Source organism: Cynocephalus volans, chromosome 16 (genome assembly GCF_027409185.1).
Source record: "Cynocephalus volans isolate mCynVol1 chromosome 16, mCynVol1.pri, whole genome shotgun sequence".
Classification (NCBI taxonomy): domain Eukaryota; kingdom Metazoa; phylum Chordata; class Mammalia; order Dermoptera; family Cynocephalidae; genus Cynocephalus; species Cynocephalus volans.
Window position 1 is genome coordinate 6,384,186 of NC_084475.1, and position 16,463 is coordinate 6,400,648.

General features: G+C 56.9%; 2 protein-coding genes across 2 annotated transcripts in view; one reads left to right on the forward strand and one right to left on the reverse strand.

Moving 5' to 3' along the window:
- Positions 1-4,592, reverse strand: part of WNT3 (Wnt family member 3) — a 39,041-nt gene extending 34,449 nt beyond the window's left edge. The window contains exon 1 of the mRNA XM_063081449.1: positions 4,513-4,592. Within this exon, the coding sequence (XP_062937519.1) occupies positions 4,513-4,592 (80 nt within the window). The remainder of the gene's footprint in view (positions 1-4,512) is intronic.
- A 6,108-nt stretch (positions 4,593-10,700) lies between these two features.
- Positions 10,701-16,463, forward strand: part of WNT9B (Wnt family member 9B) — a 38,475-nt gene continuing 32,712 nt past the window's right edge. The window contains exons 1-3 of the mRNA XM_063081285.1: positions 10,701-10,850; positions 14,636-14,649; positions 14,747-14,829. Coding sequence (XP_062937355.1) covers positions 10,701-10,850; positions 14,636-14,649; positions 14,747-14,829 — 247 coding nt within the window. The remainder of the gene's footprint in view (positions 10,851-14,635; positions 14,650-14,746; positions 14,830-16,463) is intronic.

Sequence of the window (16,463 nt, forward strand, 5' to 3'; positions counted from 1 at the left end):
ATGTATCCAGATGCCAGAGTGTGGGCACTGGTAGGGCCTGGCTGGGTTTGCCACCAGGGGAGCTGCAGCAAGTACCTGCTAAAGGACTTGGCACCAAAGTCCAGCTCCTGCCTCTTTTGACCTCCCCTCAAAGTCCCACTGGGGCAGGATTAATTGCAGGGCAGACTTCTGACACCCGAGGCCCTCAGGATCCCTGGGGTGGAGATGGGGTGATGCTCAGGGCTCCAGCTCCACCCATCACTCACCTCTTGGCCCTGAAGCTGTTGTTGATAAAATGCTCTGAGATTGATACTGGGAGAATTTCCCTGACAGCTGACCCTTCCCCCCACATAGGACTTCACTCAGCTCAGGATCCTGGTATTATTATAACGTATGACCTGTTTTCTTTTTTTTAAGCAAAACATGATCCCATCAGAAGAATACCAACAGATCAGCCACCAAATTTTGCACACTTTGGACACTGAAACCCCGCCCACAATGGGGGGGGCAGGAGGGCTGTTCACTCACTCCCAAGATACCTGGATTAATTTCCCCACCACATCCCCCCAGGGAATGTCCTGCCCTCAAAGGGAGAAGGGAGACCACCCGGTTAAAGCCTGGCCATCCATCCGATCTGGTATCTGCCCATCTGTCTGTCTGTCTGTGGGATCAACAGCCTCCAGCCAGCTCAGCTCCTCGCCAGCCCCAGCCCCAGCCAGCTGTAATTCCTGCCTGTTACAAGTGTTAACACCTGGCCTGGGGCCTTCCTCCCCCGCAGTCTCCAGGTGCCTCTCCGGGCCCAGCCCACTGACCCCCATGGGGTTTGACTGAACATGTTCACAAGCCTCTGAAAGGCAGTGGAGGTGGGAGTGGGTGGGGGAGGCAGCGTGACATCTGACAGATGGGGAAACTGAGGCAGGCCTTAGCGGGGGATGGGTCCCGGGATGGTGGAAGGAGAACTCAGATGTCCTGTTTCTCAGCTCACTGCCCATGTCCTCTGCGAAACACTCTCACCCAAGCCACGAGGCAGGGCAGGCTGGTGATCCCTGAATAAAAGGTGAAAAAACAGGCCCAGATGGGTGAGTCACTGTCCTCAGTCACACAGAGGCTGGGTGAGCTGCTGACCCCCAGCACAGGCCCTTCCATCAGGGCATCTGCCTCTGGAATGTAGCAGGCCCTGGGCTAGACCCTAATAAGATGGGTTCATTTTTCCCTCAAGAAGGAGATGAAAGACAAGTTTCTCCACCAGGAGTTAACTGGCACTGAAAAGGAGAATTCTAGAAATCAGCGTTGCTGCCATTGCTTCCTGTCCCAGCTCTGCCACTACCTGGCTGGGAGGCCCTGGAGTACGTCAGGAGGCCCCTTAGAGCTCTCCCTTTCAGTCAGCTTTCTCTCAGGGCTGGGGCCTGAGCAGTGCAGGCTGCTGGGGTTGGGGGTGCCTTCCCTGAGGGGTGGCATGGACAGAAATCCCAGCTGAGTGACTTCCTCTGTAAACACCTCCTGGGTAATGTGTGAGCTGGGTGGGCCCAAGAGGACAGGCCTGATGGGCCCAGATGCTAAAGGACTGGAATCTGACTGCCTGGGGGCAGAGTGGGATCAGGAATCTGGGCCCATCCGCTCTCCAGTCTCAGCCTCGGCCCAAGAAGGTGACTCACCCTCCACCCCAACTCCAAGACCAAAGAAAAACAACCTCAGAGAGGAGGGTCAGTGACCACAGTCCTCAGGCAGACAGGTTGACCTGGTGCCAAAGAGGGATCTGCCCTCACCTCCCCAGCTTGAGATCCCAGGTCAGCTGTGACCTTGCAGCCACCTCATGAGACCTCTGCCTCCTGCTGGACCATCCCTCCAGGGCCACAGGCTCCCAAGCTCATTCACACCCACATGTCAGATGTCTGCAAATGTGTCCACAGACACACAGCCAGGGGCCCAGACACAGTCAGTGCCACTTGGGGACAGGATCACAGGCAGACTCAGATACAGCCCTCACACAGCTATGGTCATAAAGCTCACTCTCATACTTATAAGCACAATCAGGTCATGGCCATGAGCACTGATATTCATGCACAAAGACATCTGTGGGGCTTTCCCCTTACACTGCTGTGAAGGCATGCGCACGGGAACGCGCACGCGCACACACACACACACACACACACACACACACACACCACTCACATGCCTGGTCATGAACACAGTCATGCACAGCGTCACAAGAAGACACAAGCACTGACCTCTACACAGGAAAATATACTTCTAGACTTCTCTCTCTCTCACACACACATCACAGGATCAGCCACTTGCTGACACTTGTATGCAGAGACACAGCACACCCTGTCATGGGCTGCAGATCTCCCAGGCACACCCCGCACGATTCCACATCCACAATTGCCCAGTCACAAGCACAAACACTCCTACACACAGAGACACACTGGTGTACAGATGACACTTCTTAGGCTCATAGACCCAGAACACACACACACACACACACACACACACACACACACACACAAGCACACACACAGGTCTCTCTCCTCAGCTCAGACAAAGCACCATCCCTGTCCCCCACCAATCCCCAAACAAGCCATGTGTCTAGCATTACATTAGGGCTGATGTCTAGGCCTTCCAGAGTTTCCCAGTGTTTCTTCCTATTGGGTGGTCCCTATCTGGATACTCCCCAAGATACCATTACATGCCAGACCCCACCACCATCTCACTGGCACTGCCCCAGGAAGTGCCCTTCTCCAGTTCATAGGGCAGGGGAGCCTGGTCTCTCTTCCTCAGTCCCTGCCATCTACAGGACTCCAAATCTCTTTCTACTCTCCCCCCAGCAGGGTCCCTGTGGAGGCAAAGAACAGCATGGCTTTGGCCCAGGATAGGAAGAGGGTCAGAAATGGCTGGTGAGGCATGACTGGTTTCTGCAGCAGCCCTCCCCTGACTGGCAGAACCTCCATCCTGGAATCTCTGGCTGCCCCAGCCACCCCATGGACTTCTTTATGTACAGGAGGCCTCCGGCCAGCCCAATGGCTCAGGAAGGACAGGATGAGCTGGGCAGAAGAAAGACTTCCCCTTGGGTGTCTGTCCCAGGAGCAACTCCCAGCACCTTCTCAACAGAGACCCTTGGCCATGCCCAGCTCCTATCCCTACCCTCTCTCCCAGAGGCCCCCAAACACCCAGACACAAATGCTGCCACCCCCAAACAATTGAAGGAAGACTCAGAGTGTGGCCCCCAAATCTTGTTGGCTCTGCTCTTGCTTCCCTGGGCTTGGGGGCGGAAAGATAGGGAGGATGAGGGCATGCAGGCAGTACCGCACCCTGATCACTTCTTTCTGACTTTCACCCTAGGGACCACAGCCCCACTTCTTACTCACAGATCCCAAATTCTTCCTCCACACCTCCCACCCCTAGGCCAAGGCTCTCCTACATCCAGGAGAGGAAGATTCTTTAATTAAACTTTTCCGGAATGCAGGGGGCTGGAGACTGGGGAGAGGCGAGGTGTAATTTAGAGAACTGGTTTCAGTGTGTCTTCCCCCCTGGCCCCTGGGACCTGCGGAGGGCGGGGGAGCAGCGATGGGGCCACTTGGAAAACAAGGGGACTCCCCGGAGCTGGGGCTCCCAAAGGGCTGTTTCTTCTTCAGTCAGTCCCCCCATATGTGCACAGCCCCCCAAGCACCGTGCCTGGTTTCCCAGCCTTATTTACTAAAATGTCTTTTGTATCCGCATTTCTCGGGGACCGAATTCCCTTTTCCCTCTCCCTTTCTCCTCGGTCCTCGGTTTTCCAGAAGGAACAAATGTACATGGAGAATTGGGGCTTTGGTCAAAGAACAACAAGCTCACCCCTCCCAAACAACTACCCCTTCAAGGAGCCCCCCTTCTGCCAGGATGGACAGCAAGAAATGAATAAAATCCAAATTCAATGGCATCTCGGATCAGCAAACACCACATTCACTTCAGAGGCTCAAGATTAATCTAGAGCGGAGAGGGGAGCATTTGATGAAATCTCCCCCCACTCCCCTGCCCTGGGGATCCCCGAAGCCTCTGGGGTCTGAAAGGCGAAGGCAAAGAGGGGGGTTACTGTAGGGAAATCTCTTGATGGAGGCGCCGGCAGAGGTGGGATGGGCAATGAAGAAACAGAATGATTTTGCCCATGAGGACCCCAAAATGGAGAAGACGAGGGGCTGGGCCCCGGGGACAGCACTGGATTTCCAGAAGCCCAACTGTAAGCAATTGGAGGGTCTTCGGGGTGGGGGGCAGGTGGGGACGGGTGGAGGGTTAGGATCTGAGAATGAGAGACCTTCGGGGACGGGCAAAGTCCTCCAGCCTCTGCAGCGGGTGGCAGGGAAAATGGTGATTTATCAGAGAAGCCAGGAGTGGGCTTCTGAAGGCGACACCCGCGGAAAATCCAGGGGGGTGGGCGGGTGCGGGGGGCTGGAGAATGGAGCCCCGGCCCCGCCGCTGCCCAGCCCCGGGCCAGCGCCCCCCACCTCCCCGGACGCGGCGGAGAAATCGGGCCGCGGACAGACGAGAGGCGAGTCTTACCACCAAATTGGGTAGCCGGCGAGGACCCTGGTGCCACCGAGCAGGAGGCCGAAGAGCAGCCCGAGCAGGTGGGTCTCCATTAGAAGCGGCGCCGAGGAGGAAGTTTGCCCGCGACCATGAAGAGGGGGAGCGACGCCCCCCAATAGTTGGAACAAAGTCCACTTGAGATTGGAAATGACTTTCGGGCTCGTCCGAGGCGCACCTCCACCCGCGGCCGCCCCCTCCCGAGCGCAGCGCGGAGCCGCCGGGCTCGAGGATGTCAGCGAGCAGCCAATCAGCGGCCGCGGCCTAAGGTAAGAGATGAGTCTCGAGTTCGGCCTGTCAATCACGCGCCCCTCCCGCCCGGCCGCGACTCGGGCTCCGGCAAGGGCATCGCCCAGCCGACTTGGGCTAAAGCCCGCGCCCCGGACGCCGTGGGGACTGGGGGTTCGGGGGGGGGCACGGCACGCTGGACCCTCGGCTGGTCCGGGATCGCCGCGGCCCCCTGCCAGCCAGGTGGAGGGAGCTGGGCGCTTTGGCCTGGGCGTTCACGTGGTGACCGGGTGGCTTGGGCATTAATGGGTGGCTCCTTTTCTGTCGGGGAACAGTGACCCCTTGGGACTTGGGCCCATGAGGAATCGGGAGTAGCAAGTATAGGGAGGTTTCCAGAAGCCACGCTCAGGCAGGTCAAGATCAGGGGGTTGGGAAAGGCGACTGCTCCCAGCCTGCAGCCTCCCGAGTGTGTGGGCCGGCCCGGCACCCCCCCACCCCCCGACCCAGCCGCAGGAGGTCGCTTCCCGGGTGTCCGAGAGGCGCACGGAAGAGTCCTCGGAGGCTCGAAGGTCCGGCTGCAGGCGGCGCCGGGGGACAGAGCCGAGTGTCATTTGAGTCTTTGTCAGGGATCAGATCGGTATCGGGACCTCCTGCTGCCTTTGCATTTCCTGCAACTGACACCAGCGGCCAGTTGCATTTCCTGCTCACGGAGTCGGGTCACTTTCTCCTCCTCCAGGGCTTGGTTCAGGCCTGACCTCGGGCCGGGATCAGAAGCAAGACCTGCAGCCCCGTTTGGATCTTGGGGTTAAACCATTTGGGGCCGGTGAAACATAGTAGCCCTGCCCGGGAGCAGCTGGGGTCCTCGGAGGACCTCGCTGCCCTCCAGGACCCCCCTCGCCTCCCAGTTCTCCTGCCTGAGGCCCTGCAGCCTCCTGCTAACAGGGAGCTCCAAACTGGGGTTTGGTGATAAAGCCCCTTGCCCGATGCGGACACCGAATCCATCCAAATACCCCACCCCTCCCCACAGGAATAAAGTCCTTCCAAGCCCCCCGCAAGACTTTTCTCTCCTCTCCCTCTCCAGAGCCGAGGAATTCAGTTTCAGCCCTGAGTGTGGCCAGATTTGGGGGAACCCCCCCACCCCGCCACCTGGTCTCTCTCCCAACCCCCTCCCGGCCACCCGAGGCCCCTGGGGCTCTGGAGCAGCCCTGGCCTGCGGTGAAGGAAGCAGAGCTGATGAGAGGGGCGAGGACCACCATTCAGGGAGCTGTGGCAGGAGGGGCAGAGAATGAGCAGACCCCGAGTTCTGCCCAGGCCTGGAACGGCAGGCTCTCCACGGGGTGGGGGCCGTGGCTGGAGGAAGTCCCAAGTCAGGGGGCCAGACATTCCTGGCCTTTGATCTGGGCGGCCCGTGCCCACAGCTCGAAGCCGCTGCCCCTGCCGGTCGGTGAGCCCTCTTCTCACGCGGCTGCTGCCGGCACCGGGAGCGCGGGGAACTGGCCCCCGGGGCACCAAGGGTCCGGAGAGCCGCCTGGGCTTGTCACGGCTTCTGCCGCGTTCCTAGCCTGGTGCTCGACTGGAGGGGGGTTGGGGGGGTGGAGATGAAAGAGAAGAGGAAAGGGGAGGAAAGGGAGAGACAGAGTGGAGGAGAGACTCAGAGACAAAGAGAGACACTGAGACAGAAACAGAGACCAGGGGGGAGGGGAGATGACGGAGCAAGAAGGGGAAGAAAGGGGAAGGGGAGAGGAGGAGAGGGCCAAGGAGCAGCAAGGCAAAGACAAATCTCGAACCTGCGGAGGAGCAGTGGACCCCGCAGAGGCTGCAGAGATGGAGATCCCTAGAGATGACCCCCATGGGCAGCTGATTCTGGGGTGCCCTGTTTCTGATTCACCTGGAGAGGAGGTTGCAATGGGCTTGCCATTGTCAGTGAATGCAGAGCCCCAGAAGCGAGGCTGTAGGAGTGCAGAGCCCTCTGCACACAGACATGGTGGGAGGAGGCCTCCCGGGTCTTACACACCCTGCCTCCCAGGTAGTTTTCTGATCACAGTGGCCTGTTGGATCTCAAATCCTGTACAACAGCGTGGGGAGTCCCAGAGACCTGTCATTGTCTGTCTGAGAGCTGGGGAGGGCTACCTTCCCTGGCCACCAAGACACCACTGTGGATGCAGTGTGGTGGGAAGATGAGGGCCAGATCCAGTGGCCTCCTGGGGTCATTTCTGGGCCTCAAGTTTCCACAGGTGCCAGCCCTAGGCAACAGGGGCAAAGTATCCCATGGCTGCGGTGCTGAGATATGCCCAGCCAGTAGTCCTGGGTGGTGTAGGCCACACAGCATCGTTCCCAAAAGGACCCCCTGTATCTGGATGCCTCCTCCAGGCAGCCTGGAGCACCAGGAGACCAGGTTGTGGGCATGAACCGAGAAACAAGTGGGTGGGAGGGTGAGATCCAGGAGCTTACTGGCCCCATGCACCTGAGGAAGTAAAAGAGGTGAGCACCGGGACCTGCCAGGGGCTCTGCATGGCGCCCTGGAGAATGGAGGCGTGTGTGGGGATTTCCCCCCACTTGAAAGCTCCCCAGAGGAGGGGATTCCTGAGCTCTTTCCCTCCCACGCCAGGTGTCCTTCCTTCAACACAGGCTTAATTTCTTTCCTCCTACCCGCCCTGCGCTCCCGGTTGATTAGCGGTCCCTGCCCAGGCAGGGAGGGCTCCCCCGTGCCTCGTGTCACAAGCAGAAACATCCTGTCTCTCATAGGCACCCAGAACCCCAAGACGGGTTTACTTGGTGGGGAAAGGGTTAAATTCACTCCAAGGCCAGCTAGGGTGGGCGGGGTGGAGGCGACCGTGCGGTGGACTGCGGGCCTCCGCCCTGAACGGGAGGGTGGTCTCTTGAATGTCAAGGCAAAGAAAGCAGCAAGGGCCAGGGCCCTGGGGGCAAAGGGGTGGCACGTGGGAAGCACTTTGTGTTGTGTGTGTGTGAATGTCGGGGACCTTAGACTTGGGAGGGGGACCCTATCCCCATCCCGGCCCCACCTCTCTAGCTGCCCTGAAGATCCTTTGAATGTGCGCTTCCCTGCGGCACACAGTCGGCCGCTGTGTATCCAGCGCCGCTCCACGGACCCCTGCCGAGGCACCGAGTGGACAAAGGATACGGCGGCCAGGCTCCCGCCCGTCCTCATGGGGCTACTCGTCTGTCGCAGGGAAGGAGGAGGAAATCTCCGATCCAGGCACTGTGCAATTCATTTTCCCCGAAGCGTGCCCGGGGGCTGCCTGTCCCGGAGCCTGGAGCCGGACCAGCCTAGGAAGGATGCAGGGAGAGGGGAAAGCCGCTGCAGGCGGGGGAGGCAGCAAGTGCGAAGGTCCAGAGGCCTAAAACCACGGGACTCACGCGGGAACAGGACGAAGGGGGACCGTACGGGTTCCAAGGCCCTTGACCTGGAGCGGCGGGGTGGGGTGGGGTGGCTTTTAACTTTCTCTAAGAGCTATAGGAACCTCAGGACGGTTGAAGCAAGCTCCCTGCGGCCACTGGAGAGCTGGAAACTAAGAGCAGCCTGGAGCAAGGAGGCCGTAGCGTGGGTGGTGGGCACGGGACTTGGACAGGATTTCTTTAAGTGGCCCAGCTCCATTTGCTGGCATAGAGGCAGCCTCCTGGAATTGCAGGAAGCCCCTGATCTGCACCGAGTAAGAACACAGCGGGTGAGCAACCAAAGCCCATCGAACACACGAAGGAGCAAGGCGTAGGCGCACGTATCTGCTGCAGAGCCGGGCAGCCTGCCTCTCCCGTGCTCGGCCCCGGCGCGCCCCCTGGCGGCGGTGCTGATAGTACCGCGGGAAGTCAGCGGTCCGGGAAAGGGGCTCCGCCCGGCTCTGGCCTGCCTGGAGCCGGCGCCTTTGTGGGTGAGCTGCCCGGATCTTTGAGGATCCTGGTTAAGTAGGCGTTCTCGTGAGTGAATGCCCTTAATCTACTTCGCAATCCCAGAGCTTAGCTGGGGATAAAGTGTGCGTGGCTTCGGGCTCCCCTGTCCTCCCCAGCAAGGTGGCTCCCTTGGGAGGGCGGGCCGCCCCAGAGACAGGACGCGGGCGGGCCGAGGTGACGCCAGGCCCCGGGCTCGCACCTCCGGGCACCGCCAGGCGGGGACCCTGCGGACGCCTCCACGGGAGCTTGACGGCTCAGCCTTCCGCGAAATGTGGGAGGCTGGGAACAGCAGGGCCACCCGGACCCCAAGATCACAGGCGCCGCCTGCGGGCACGTGAGGGCTCTTCCCTGTCACAGTAATTCCTTCTGTCTTGGCTCCAGTCCCCCAGGGCACGTTGGAAAGCCATTTGGGGTGAAAGTCCTTTAGAAAGGTGGGAACGACAGGAAGAACGGGGACACCGCCGGCCGGCCGCCTGTCATTCTGAGCCCCCGCATGAGTCCCGAGGTGGAGACGCTGCTTTCCGCCCCGGAGAGGAGAGCGGTGCCGCCGGGCCGCCCGGCCGCCCATGCGCATCGGAAGTGCTGGGTTCCTTTCTTCTCTTGGGGCTGAGGAATAAGCTTCTCTCGGGTCTCTCCTGCCCGTCGGTGGCAGCTAAGCGGCTCCTCCTCAGGCGCCTGGCAGCCTTCTGCAGAAGGATTTATCCAGGCAAATGTTGTCTGACATCCCCGCCCCAGACCCACTTCAAAATCTCTCCTGAGGGAGCCCCCCCTACCGATAGCAGCTCCCCCACCCGGCCCTCTGGTCCTCACGTTCAGCTTTGTTTTTAGGCATAGTAGGTAATGGTGATATGATATTACACACATTGCATAGCAAAGATATCTGCTAATAGTTGCTCACTGGTATTTCCCATTTCCTACTCTAACATCTGAGCTCCTGGCGACTGCTGAACCCCCAGCAGCCACAGCGGGGCCCTGCTCATGGTGGCCTCCCACAAAGGGCTGAGGTCTCGTGGGAGGACCCCTCTCCCATGTCTGGGTACCCTACGGCCCTTCTGAGTCCTTCCTGCTCCCATCTTGAGTAGATCTTGGCACCTAGAGCTCCAGCCCACCCCAGCAACCTTGCTCTGTTTTGTGGTTCCCATTTTCCCCTCAGATGCCACCTGTACTGCCTCAGGAGGGATGAGGTCAGGGGTTGGCAGCCTGTCAGGAGGTCGCAGCCACAGGGGGGCATCTGGGGCTTGGGGGCTACACCACCTCTCTCTCCTTCCCTTCCTTCCTCTGCCCTTCTCCTGCCTTTGCCTCAGAGCCCCGAGCCCCACCCCCAGACATGGCTGGCCTGCCTGAGGCCTTTGAGGCTCTAGGCCAAGGCCAGTTCCTAGCTGGGGCATGATCCCGTCTGAAGAAGAAGAGCCAGACCTGTGTGACTCTCTGTGGGTGGCTACTCTTGGTCAGGACTAGAGCTCCTGGGTTTTCCTTTCACTCTCCTGTGTGTGGGACATGAGCAGACAGAGGAAAGAAGAGGAGCCCCAGTTGCAGCCTAAGAGGGGCTCAGAGCCATCTTTGGTTTCTTCCGTCTCCAACCTCAGCCAAGCTGAGCCTCCACACCTTCACCTGGGCTCTGAGGGCAGGGACGTGTCCCTGTTTTCCTCCTCACCCACAAACACCAACTGCATGCCTGCTGTGGGCAAAGCTCTGGGAGGAGCGGGTTCACCCTTAAGGAGCCTGCCTTCCTCCTTAGTAACCCACCCCCCACTGTGGCACACAGTAGGTGCTTTATGCACATCTTCATTGGGCTACTCTGTGTGCGAAGCCCTTGCCAGGTGGGCACTGGTAAGCAAAAACAGCCCATGTTTTGACCTGGAAGGAGCTTGCCATCTGCTGGGGACAGTCATTCAGCAGATGATCAGATAAGAATATCCTTAAAACCAAGATAAGAGCTGTGGAAGTTTTTTCCATCGCAGGTGTCTTAGGGGTGAGACTTTAGTGGGGATACATTAGGGGGATGGGGTAGCTTTATATAGTCCTTAGAGATGGTACAGAAATTTCTAGGCAAGCCCTGGTTTGTACCTCCAGAGCTCTACCAGCTAATCATCTTCCCTGTAGACCACCAGTATGGCCAGCAGCAGCCACTGCTAGAACCTCAGGGTGGGCCACTTATTGGCCACATGGATGAGGGCCCAGTGGGCTGGCAATAGGATCAGAGCTTCCTCACCAGCAGGGCCCAGGAGCAGGTGTCTGTGGCTGGCACAGGTGTGAGGGAGCCCTTAGGCAAACCAGAGCACCTGCCTAGCATTGCTCCCTCCCAGCAGGGCCCACCTCCTTTGCTCCTTTGCCTTGACTTCCAGGGAAGGCCTAAATGGGGTTTCACATATCTGGCTGGGGAGACCCTCTATTGGAGTGGTCTCCAATAAATCCCAGCTCTGCCTTTAACTGTGTGACACTGGGCAATTACCTAACCTCTCTGAGCCTGTTTCCTCACCTGCAAAAATGAGTATAATAACACCTGCCTCAAAAGGCTGTTGCCTGTTCAGTGAAGTGATGTCTGCTCTGTCTGAAATGGCACCTGGGACACATTAATTGATGGGTAAGCATCCATTCCATTCCTTTAGGTCAGTCACCTGCTCTTTCTTGAGCCTCTTGAGGGCAAGGGCTTCTATTTAGGTTGTAGTATAGCTCACACTGCTGGTGAGCCCTTCCTCCAGGCTGGCAGAGGCCCCCAGTTTGTTCTGATATCTACATCTCACTCACTTGGCTCAGGGGTAAATCCTGACTGATCTAAGCCAATCATGGGGACCCATTCCCCTTGCCAGGGGTTGACCTAAACTGGGTCACATGAGACATAAAGGGAGGTCTGCTGGAGGGTGCAAGAGGATTTCTGGGAAGAGTTTTTTGGGGCTCTTAAAATGAGGCATGGTAGGAGATATCCCTTTTTCCTGCTTTTGGATATTGTTGTGTCTGGATGGAAAGCCTTGGAGCTGCAGCAGCCGTCCTGTGACCATGAGGAAAGCTGCCTGAGGATGAAGCTGACCAGAAGAGAAAGACAGAGCAAAGAGAGGGAAAGAAACTGGGTCTCTGACACCATTGATGAGACATGAACGGCCTCAGAGGAGTCCTGCCTTGGAACTTCTTGCGATGTGAAATAATACATCTTCCTTGTTGCTTAGGCTACTCAAGGTTGCTACTTGCCCCCAAAGGCCTCCTGACTGTATCTGTATCCTTGCCCATAGTATCTGGTATAGGGCAGTTGGATTAAATGTTGCTGATTGACTTACAAATTGAGTTGCTCTAATTTAAGGGCTGGTGAGGGTTAGGGTTTCTTTTTCTTGGTTTGGAGATTTAGTCTGGGTGGGGGTGAGGTTGCCATTGGAGCCTGGAGTTGGGAGACTCACTCTGAGATGAGTTGCTGGAAAAAAGAAGCAACAAAAGGGAGGATATAGGGTCAAGGTGGGCCTTAAAATTAATCCAGAATACTCCACCTGGCACTGCCTTTCCTTTTTCTTTAAGAAGCTGTAGTCACCTGCTAATGGGTACACAGTATCTTTGGTGGTGATGAAATGTTTTGGAATTAGATAGTGGTAAGGGCTGCACAACTTTTTGAATATTCTAGAAATCACTGAGTTGCACACTTTAAAATGATAATTTGGGGGCAGGCTGGTTAGCTCAGCTGGTCAGAGTGCAGTGTTGCTAATACCAAGGTCAGGGGTTCTGATCCCCGTACCTGGCAGCTGCCAAAAAAGAGAAAAGAAAAAGTAATTTTTATGGCGTGTGAATTATATCTCAATTTAAATAAAAGGAAAAAAGCCACTCAGCGACCTTTCTTCCACACTCTCCTCCACTTTTAATCTCAGCCCTCCATTTAGGGGGCCTCCTCAGGCTCCCTGAGAAAGGGGTGAAGCCTCCCTCCTCTCCCCCCCCCACAAGCACTTCCCAAGGTCACTGCTGGGAGGGGCTGGTGGAAGCTTGTCTGGGGACAGAGGGCTACCTTCTGCCTTCCATCCACCCATCTTCAGGCTTCTGCCCATCAGCCTCACCCTTTGACCTGAGGGGACAGTGTCTCCTAAGGTCTAGTCCTCACTGGTCAAGGAGCTTCGGGTTGGGGTGGGAGTGAGGGGTCAAGGTGACACTGTGCGAGGAGCACGGGCTCTGTGATCAGACAGAACAGTTTCCAATCCTGGCTCTTCCGCTGCTTAGCTGTGACTTTGGCAAGTTATTTAGATCTCTCTGTGCCTGTTTCCTTATCTGGCAAATGAGGATACTAATTGTCACAGGGTTAAATGACATAATTTACCCAAAGACCTAATGGCATCTAGTAGGCAACAAATGCTGATTCCCTAAGACTTATTATTAGCAAGTGACAAAAGAAAAAAAAAGAAATTGTGATCAGACTGTCTTAGTGATTGACGACTAAAGATGATAATGTTGATGTTTCCAGCTCTCCGGCTTTGCTCAGCCCAAAAGGCTTCCTTCTCCTCAGCCTCACCACCTACCCCTGCCTTGACCGCCCCAGCCCCCGCTGCCCTTTGCTGTGCCGTCAATGGGGGTGGTAAGGTGGGAAATCATATTTTCTGAATCCCCAAATCAGAGCACATGGTGTAATCAAAATATTTTTTTCTTTTACTTTATTTTTCTCTAGAAAGTCAAAATATAGTTTGGCCAAAGGTTGGAGTTTCAGATTATTTCTGTGGCTAATTGGAATGTTTTCAGTGGCTGGAGAGGACCAGTGATGTCCCACAAGATAAAGGCATGGTGTTAACTGAACTGCAGTGACAAAGCCCATTTACTCACGTTCTCTGTCCCATTCTCCTTCACTGTTTCTGAATACTGTCAAGGAGAAAGTCTGTTCGGTGCTAATATGACTGTAATGCCTCTCCAACAGTGGCCAAGATCCCTTTCTGATGAAGCGAGAAGGTCACACGTTCAGAGCTTTTGGGGGCAATAGTATCTGGTTAGAATGAAATCACATTGTTGAAAATCATAGTAATCAAAAGTTTCCTGGGCCGGCCCCGTGGCTCACTCGGGAGAGTGTGGCGCTTGGAGCACTGACGCTGCAGGTTCGGATCCTATATAGGGATGGCCGGTGCGCTCACTGGCTGAGTGTGGTGCAGATGACTCCAAGCCAAGGGTTACGATCCCCTTACCGGTCACACACACAAAAAAGTTTCCTTTTCAGTTGAAGGTATTAAGAGTGGTGCAGATCAATTTAAAGAAAAGCATTAAGAAAATAGAACAGGTTGCATGCAACTATGGAGTGAAGGTAGCATGGAAATATCTGTAGTCTGGAAAACACTGGGTCACGGGAGAGCAAGAGCTGAGTGCTTGCAGTCAGGGTGTCTTGCAAGTGCCAGCCTGTGTGATCAGGGCAACTTCTTGGTGGCCTGCACCTGCTGGTTGGCTGGGAGCCCTGGGGGTGAGCTAAGCTGGAGCCGGCAGAACTGGGGGAGCCTGGAGTTGCATCCGGAAGCCACCCTGGCCATGACTGAGATTCCCCCATCACTGTTCCTTCCTTGAGGTGTCAGATAGGAGAATTGGTGCCACCCATCCAGCCTTGGATGTGTTGGATGACAGAGTGGCCTGGCACCAGGCCTCTTTGACCCAGAGGTGAGAGGAGAGGTGGGCAAGGGAGCCTAACTGTCTCCCAGTTGTTCAGAGAAGCTACATAAGGTCCTGGGTCACCTCTCCAGTCTAGGCCTGTCAGAGGTTCTACAGAGAACAGGGAAGTGGGGGAGTGCCTTAGAGTGGCTGGGTCAAGTTCAGACGCCCCTTGGACACTGCTGTAGTTGTGGGCAGGTCAGGGCCCAGAAGGTGCATTGATCTCAGGGAGCCACCTGTTTATCTCCAGTAAAGAGGGTGAAGAGCCCCAGGGTCAGAGAACAGGAAACCAGGGTTCCAGCCCCAGCTTTCCACCAACTGGCTGTGTGCCCCTGGGCATGGCGCTTACCCTCTTTGGGTCTCAGTGTCCCTTTAGATTGAAGCGGCCACGTGAGAACTCGCTCTGGTCCTGATACTCATTGATTGGATGCTCTGCCTCCCTGTGATCCCTGTGGCCACCACCCTTTGTGTTCCTCTCGCCTTTCAGGGCAGACCAGGACACTGGGCTGAGCTGGCTGCAGGCCTCTGGCTGGGGTTGCCCCAGCCTTCAGCAGAGGCTGATCCTTCTAGGTGAGGGGTTGTTTGTGTCCTGCCCTATTGGCAGGCTTAAGGCACGAACAGAAGAGACTGAGACCCTGAAAAAGAGGGGAGGAAAGGAGAGAAGGAAGAAGTGCTGGGGAGGGGGTACTGGGGGCTGCCCCTCGTGAACGTGCTGAAGGTTGCCAACTTGAGTTTAAGCCTTGCTTCCAGAACACAAAGCCTCCTCTGGGGGCTTGACCCCTTGGAGCCCCCACCCCTGGGGTGGCTGAGCTGCTCCTCAGGAACTGGCCCCAGAAGGGCCCAGTTGTTGGCTGTGAAGTGGCTGGGAGGGAAGTTTTAGTGATACACAACACAAGACACAGGAGGCGAAAGAGAGAGGGGGGTGGTGGAGGAGAGAAGGGAGGTTGGGGGGAGAAAGAAAGACCTCCTGCCAGGCCTGTTGCCAGGAGACGGCCAGGCAGCCAGAATCAGCCCTGCTCTTTTCACAGTTGCCTTTAAGCACCGAGAGAAAGCCCGGGCCATAAAGGGGGACATGTGTTGCTGGGTGTGTAAGGCTAGCCTCTGCAGTTAGGGGAGCCCCCCGCCCCGCCCCCTGCTGCTGCCCGGAGAGCCCCTTGTGCCCCCAGCTCTGCCCCCGCTCCTGGGGGTTATGGATGAACGAGGTTGGGCTGCAGAGCGACTGCAAAGGATTCAGGGAAGGCAGTGGCCCTGGCCACTGAAATGTCGCAGCTACCTCTGGGGTGAAACTTGCCAGCCAGGGCCCCCAGGAAGCTGGCACGGGCTGGTGGGGGTGGAGAGGCCCCAGGAATCCAACATGGCATGTCCATGGAGAAGTACTTTGTTGGCTCTGGGTGGGCCATGGGGGTATGGGGGTGTCTGGAGTTCTAGGAGTCCTCAACAGGGGACTCAAAAGGAGTGGGCTGGGGAGCTGACAAGGCCTGAAACCTATACTCTGTACTCTAGCTCCTGGTCCCCATCACAGATGCCATGGTGGGGACAGGCCACTCTCGGCTATGCCTTGGCACTTGGGGACTGTCCTTGCAGTGCAGCGACTGTGTGTGTTTCCATGAGGAGTCCACCACACAGCCACAAGAGAGTACACAGAGGGGGAGGATTGTTGACAAAACAAGGACTCAAGTATCCTAGGTCATGGCCCTCAGTGGAGAGAGACGTCAGCTGAGTGAGCGCTGCTCTCAGGGCCAGGCTGTCAGCAAACTGCAGACAACGTGTGCTGGAGTCTGGCCGGAGCCCCAAATGCGCTTACGACCTGCCGACAACAGGCTGCAATTTCTGTTGCTTCTCTACCAGTCAAATAAGAGGAAGAGCCATTTCTTTGGACCCTCTGGCATGCCACCAAGGCTGGATTTCTAGTCCCAAAGCATAACCTGCCCTCTAAGAAGAACCAGAGTGTTAGTGTCAGGAAGAAATGAACTGCCAGCCCTCCCAACTCCCCATCTGGTCGTCTGACTGCCCTTTGAACCTTTAGAGATGCTGCTGGAGGCTGGCCAGAGCCTGCACCCCACATCCTGCCCAGTGCAGAGGGTAGCCCTGTTTCCCAGGCTGACCCACAGACTGCCCCAAGGAGTGAATGAGGGAGTATGTGTGAAACAGCCCAGGGAGGGCCAGTTCTGGACAAAATTGAGAAATCAGTGTATCCTCCAAGA